The 6,660-nt window shown below is 54.7% G+C and overlaps 1 protein-coding gene across 1 annotated transcript; it reads left to right on the top strand.

Moving 5' to 3' along the window:
• Window position 1: 1 nt before the first annotated feature.
• LOC107133878 (CMRF35-like molecule 6) lies at window positions 2–4,230 on the top strand (the record flags this gene model as incomplete). The annotated part of the gene is made up of 3 exons (XM_015476029.1): window positions 2–29; window positions 627–786; window positions 3,690–4,230. Coding segments are annotated over 3 exons (306 nt in total), but the record flags the coding sequence as incomplete, so codon positions are not given.
• Between the last annotated feature and the right edge of the window lie 2,430 nt (window positions 4,231–6,660).

The following is a 6,660-nucleotide window of genomic DNA, read 5'->3' on the forward strand; positions in this document are numbered from 1 at the left end:
CTTCGAGGTTGAGGTGGCCGTGCAGCCAGGTGAGCCCCTCCCACCAGCACCTGGGCTGCCTGGACCTGGACACCTGGGGAAGAATCAGAAAGCAACAGCTGGACCATGGGAGGGAGTCCAAGGGGGGGAGCAGCCCACAGCCCGCCCAGCCCTGAGGAGCTGCCAATCAGGGAAGGAGGCGGGAGCAGAGCCTGCAGGGGAGAGAGCCACTTCCTGCCCTGGGCCCTGGGGACAGGGACAGGCAGAGCTCTGTGTGGACCCCCAGGGCGGAGCAGAGGGGCAGAAGTCCAGGATGGTGCAGTGGGCAGAGGCAGCACAAGTGACAAGTGGTCTTTGCAGTTAGATATCCCTGCAGCATGTGGCTGTGATGGGAGGGGGACGAGACTGGGTGTGGGGAGGTGACCCTGGGCTTCTCAGGAGGCCATGGCCCTCACAGCAGGACGGAATCAGCCCTGCTGGGGGTGGTACCTGTGTCCTGTACAGAAATGTCCCCAGGGTCCTGGGGAGACTTTGGCCCTGGGCCACTGCCCGCCCCCTTCCTCAGTGAGCATTTGGCATGAAATCAGGCCCAAGGCATCCCCCAGTGGTGGGTGGGTTGCAGGACAGACCTCTGGGTGTCATTGTAGATTTGCCACCAGCAACGTCAGGGACACTTACAAGTGTCACGACACTGAAGACCTTGACAACCACAAGCAGAGCCCAAGCTGCACTGTCCACCAGCCTGGCCACAGAGAGTGCCACCCCTGGTCCCAGGAGCCAGGACCTCGACCATGGCCAGGGCCCAGGGTAAGTGTCCTGTCCCTGACTGGGGTCTTCTCCACGGGGGCTGTGTGGTCACTCGGGGGAGGGAGTCACACGCCTGCTGGCCCAGGCCTGCTGACCCTTGGCCCCAGGCCCAGGTTGGAAGCTGCAGTCTGTGTAACCTGGTTTGGGTCACTGAGGCCACCACACTGGACCTGCCCCAGGCTTCAAGAGAGGCTCAGACCAAGGAGGGGCTGGCAGAGGGGAGGCAAGTGTCCACCCATGAGGGCTGGGGCTGTCCTGCCAGACGCCCAGAGCCCCACAAGCTGTCCTCCTTGGCGCCTCCTTGGTTGATGACCCCAACCTTCTCCCATGATCATCTCACAGACTACATCTCACAGGTGACACAACCTCACCTGTCACATGGGCACAGGTGTGGGGCTGGGCTGGGCCTGCGTTATCCCAGAGTCTGGGGCTCTCCCCTCTAATTTGAGTGGGTCTCTATCTGGGGGGTCCTCAACCTCACAGAGAATCTGAGAACATCTGTGGACTCCTCAGAAAATTGCAAGCAGGCACAGGCCATTTCTGGGGGTCATGGGCTCCCCACCTGACCTCACCCAGGGGGAGCATTTGGCTCCTGGTGCTGACCACTGCAGTCCTTGCAGACCCACAGGTTAAGGGCTCTGACCCCAGGACCACACACAAGACACCAGCTGCACTTTGGGGCAGCCCAGGTCCCAGCACGTCTCATAACTGGCTGCAAACGTGGGGCTCACGTGGCCCCTGGGGGTCCGTGATTCATAGACTCAGAGCTCTGCAAAATAATACGTAAGAATACAGCCATTCCCTCCCTAGAAAAGACATGGGGGAGGAGGGCGTGCTCTTGGTATTTCCAGGATTCAGATCAGGGTGTCTGTGTGTGCACAGGCCTTTGTGAAAGCAGGTTTCTGGTGTTTGTGTGTGTGTGTGTCTGTGTGTGCATGCAGACACCTGTATGTGCACACACAGCACACCTATGTTGTTCCACTGTCTCCGTGGACCCCACTGTAACAGTCCAGGTCTAGAACCTTCCAGGAGTGGGAGTGGGACTGGCTGTTGGGTCCCTGGCTTTTTGTTGACTTCCTGACCAGGTGAGGGTCATGTCCTCTCCAAAGGAGACCCATGTCTCACCTGGGCCTGTCTCCACCCTCCTTCTGGGAGTGGGACCCTCACAGCATTTGCTTCCCCTATAGAAGGGCACCTTCACTTGGGTCACCTACCCCCTCTCCACTGTGGATGGTCTCTGGGACACTAGCTCCTCCATCATGGTGCTGGGGTCCTTCTAAAAAGGACCCATACCACTGTGCAGGCTTCCTGACTCTAAGAGGACTCTGCTCCTAGTGGACCTGGTGGTCCTGGGTCACTGCATCCCTTGTGGAGCCACAGACCATCTCTGCTGTCATTTGAAGTCACTCTGGCCGTGTCCCTGCCCAGGGCCCTGCATCTCCGGTTTCCCTGTGTCAATCTCTACACAGTAGGCCTCACTGTAATTGTCCCCAGGAGGGACGGGGAGCAGGAGGAGAGGTGTGGTGCAGTGGACTGGCCCTGCTGCGGGGTCCTCCCAGTGGAGTGCTCCTGCCACAGTGCACCTGGAGATGGGCGGGGTGAAGTCCTGCTCAGGCCCAGCTGTGGCCACGAGACTGCTGGATGCAGGACGTCTGTCCAGCAGGCTCTGAGTGCCCTGGCCTGGGTGAGTCAGAACAAACCAGGGGCAGAGTGTGCTGACCTGTGCCTCCTCCTCAGCCCTGACCACAGCCTCCAGCCCTGAGAGCTCCACAAGCACCCAGGGGCCTCCCACATCCCTGTCAACACACACCTGGCCCCTCAAGACCAGAGAGGACACCCCCAGTCCCCACCCACAGCCTGGGTAAGGCCTGTACTCAGGGCTCTGCCTCTGGGTGGTGAGTGGTGTTGAGGGGCCTGGGGAGCACTTGGGTCTCCTCCTCTGGGTCCCGCCTGCATTCGCCAGTCCCACCCTTTACCACGAGGCTCCTACTAAGTGCTAGGTGATCTTCTTGGCATTGGGACACAGTGGCCACCACCCAGACAGTCGTGCGTGGCCTGCACTGTTCTGTGGTGGGTTCAGGAGTGAACAGGTCAGCACAGTCGGTCTAGACACAGCAAGGGGGGCTGGGCAGACTAGTCCTGGGTGGGGGTGAGAGTGGAGGGGGTGGGTGATGTGTCACGGGACCATCAGGGGAGGCCTTGCTGACCAGGGCCATGTGAGAGGAGCCTGCAGGGCTAGGGACAGGCACCTGGGATCTGGAGAGAGCGGCCCAGGCAGAGGGAAGAGAGAGCACAAATGTCCTGCCCAAGGGCCCCAGGACCTGCTGGGCAGGGAGCAGGTGCTTGGTGGCCCCCGGCACTCTCTGCCCTCTGCCTCCCTCCCCGCGCCTGGTCACAAGTGTCAGCCGGTTTTCCTGACCGGGTCCTCTGAGGCAGGTGGGGCTGAGCTGGGGCTGGGTCATTCCGTCAGCAGCCGGAGTCCACAGCTCATGTGGCCTGTACAGAGACGGCCGTGGCCACTTGTTGTGGGTGAACACACAGTCCCCTCTCCCTGGAAGGTGGAAATGCCGACTCATGGCAGGTTGCAGACCCCCACACCCAGGGGTAACCCCCAGATGTGGCAGGGGAGGTAGAAATCCCTCCCTGGACCCGGGTCCCTGCTAGACGCCTGGGCTCCCCTCACATCTTCCCTGTGGCCATGCCCTTCCTACATGCTGAGTCCAGGGCCCTTCTTGGGCTGTCATTTGGGGACTCAATGTTTAATGTGGGACTGCCTTGGTCAGGGTTGGTCTTCATGGGGACCCCAGGGGACACAGGACCTGGGTGTAAGGGACAGAGGCAAAGTGCAGGGCACTGGGGCCTCCCTGTGAGGAGACAGCTCATGGTTCCCATGTCTCCCGCAGGGCCCTGGTCATCAGTGTCCACCTCCTGCTCCTGGCCTTGAAGGTGCTCCTGCTCCTGAGCATGCTCAGTGCTGTCCTCTGGGTGAACAGGCCTCAGAGAAGCTCCAGGTCCAGGTGACGGCAGCATGACTGTGAGAACCAGTGACCTCTGCTGTCCTGAGGCCACCTCCAGGGACACCCCCTGCTGGAGGAGGGGACGACTCCTGACTTATCTGCATTTCTATTAGAACCCTCTGAGGCCTTTGTGACCTTCTAGAAGCCTTTCCTTGGCTCATCACACACATGGACAGGCGTGTCTAGTGCGTGCACTTCCAGCCAAGGCCACTGCAGCCCGTGTGCCCAGCCTGTCACGGGCACCGCTGACGTGATGCAGCCCTTCTGGTCTCTTGTGCCTCCTTCCTACCCTCCTGGGCACCCTAACAGGGCTGCATGCTCCTCCTCCACCTGCTTGAAGGTCTGCACTCCCATGCGTATGCTCCCCAGGGCGCGAGGTTTAGCTTTGCTCATTGTTGAACTTTACATAAACAGGATTTTATGTTCATGTTGGTCTTCCTCCTCCTGGTGTCGGTGATGGGACACAGGCCGCGTGCAGCTTGGTGTCCATCTCTGAGCTACTCCCATCCCTGATGCGCCCTTGAGTCCCGAGCCCTGTGATGGCCACTGGTCATTCGACCTGGGGACTCGTCCACATGGAGGTGTTGCTGCCCGGATGTGCCGGGCGTTTGTTTCTTCTTTCTCTTCTGGTCCTTTTCTTTCTTCCTCCTGTCCCTTGTCCTCTGATGCGTCTCCTTCCCTTCTCTCTCCCCCCACCCCCTCTCCCTCTCCTCTCCTCTCTCCTGTCCTCTTTGGCCCCCCTCTTGCTTTCTCTCTCCCCCTCCTCTTCCTCCTCCCCCCTGTCTTCCTCTTCTCCTTTTTATTTTTTATTTATTGAGTTTTTGCCTCTATCACTCACAATGCTGCCACCAACATCCCTGACCTGTTCCCTGGCCCATGTTCCACATGTCTCTGGAGCCTGGCCCTAGGCCTTACTGCCCCTGTGACTCCACTCTACCGGGCCCTTCCCATCCACTTCCAGGTCACTGTACCCACCCCTCCCCCAGCAGCCGACCCCTCCCTGAACCTGCCAGACTCCCCATTCCTCCCTGTTAGTGGGTGGGAAGTGGCATCTGGCTGTGTCCATCTGTCACTCCTGCCCACCTGTGTGACTTAGATTTCATCTTTTGTCAACTTCTATTTTCTGTTGTGGGGCTGTGTTTTCATATTGATTGTAGATTTGTAGAAATTCTTTACAAGTCCTTGGTTAGTTACATGTGTCCTAAATATCTTTCCCAGTTTGTTGACTTTGTGGTATCTTTTGAGAAAACAGACTTTGTTTTTTGACTAGGGATTGAACCCAGGGCCTCTCACAAACTAGGCAAGTGCTCTACCACTGGGCTATGCCCCCATCTCCCTTTTAAAATTTTATTTTGAGACAGGGTCTCACTAATTGGCCCAGACTGGCCTCAAACTCATGATCCTCCTGCCTCAGCCTCCCAAGTGGTTGGCATTACAGGTGTGCAGTATCATGCCTGGCTTCCAGTTTTAAATGTTAAAGTAGAGAATTATTTTATATTTTCATTTATGTTTTATACTTTTTGTTCTTGCTTAACAAATTGTTGATACCCCAAAAATAAAAATTATTCTATGTTCTTCTAAAAATTTAAAAAATTTCCCTTCACAGGAATGTCCTTACTGTCGTGTTCCACAACTAAACACTCAGGGTCACTCCAGGTGACCTGGGCTGCAGGAAATAATCACACAGAGAGAGAGAGAGAGATACCTTTCTTTGGGGGGGGTCCTGTGACAGCTCCTCTAAACTCAGGAGTCCATGGAAAGAGAGAGAGAGCACAGGGCTGACCCTTTTATTGAGGAGAAGCCATTCCAATGAGGCAGGGGTCAGGTTTCAGGGGCTGAGTCCAGCTTCCTGATGTCTGCTGTCAGCTGGTTGACTGACATCTAGGAAGGCCACACCCAAGGGCAGAGCAGGAGAAGGGGACACACAAAGGGCATTTCCATAGAACATTCCATCCCAAACAGGACAAAGGGGTAGGATTACAAAGGAGCAGGTGAGTGTGGCTCAACCCCATGGGTGACAGTCCTACACCAGAAGACATCCCTCAACTTCCTGAAGCAGGACAACGTCCAGGTCACTATGAAATGTAGTGACCAGTCAGAGCCTCTCACTTCAGGAGGGCAGGTGCAGGTCATTCAGAGTGGCTCCCCACAGCTCACCCACTTTTAGTGGTTATGGCTGAGATGGTGAACCATTTTCCTTTCTTCCACTTTCTGTCCTGCAATGCCCCTCTTAGTCTATACTGACTTCTGAATACGCCTGAAGCTTTTTCTGAATGTCATCTCTACTCTGTTTAATTTGTCTAGTTGCATATCTTTGAACTAATAAAGCATTGTTTTAATCACTACAGCTTTATTTTAAAGTCTTGACATCTGCTAGCACATGTCACTGTAGGTTTTCTTTGATATTGGAAGGTTGTTGCAAACACTGCCCGCTGGCTAATTTTGAATTAGCCAATCAAGTTTATAAAAAGAAAACAACAAACTTTTGGGACTTTCAATGTGATAATTTCCCTCTCCACTAACATGATATGTTACTCCAATTATTTTTAAGCTTCTAAAATGTTTTTTGATAATACAGTGTTTTATTCTTGAAACTTGTTCATGTATTTGTTAAATTTAATTCTGTAACCTATGGTTTTATTTTTATTTAAGTGGTGTCTTTCAATTGCATTTTCAAATTATTTATTGCAGGTGTGTAGAGAACTAGTTGATTTTTGAATGCTGATTTCCTATCCATATATATATAGCAACCCTGACAAACCTGAGTAATTTCTTTCATTTTTGTTTGTAGAAAATCAATTATCTGTCATGATTTAGAGTTTCCTTTCCAAGGCTTATGTGGTTTGTTTCTTTTTCT

Source organism: Marmota marmota, unplaced genomic scaffold (genome assembly GCF_001458135.2).
Source record: "Marmota marmota marmota unplaced genomic scaffold, marMar, whole genome shotgun sequence".
In the NCBI taxonomy this organism is placed as follows: Eukaryota; Metazoa; Chordata; class Mammalia; order Rodentia; family Sciuridae; genus Marmota; species Marmota marmota.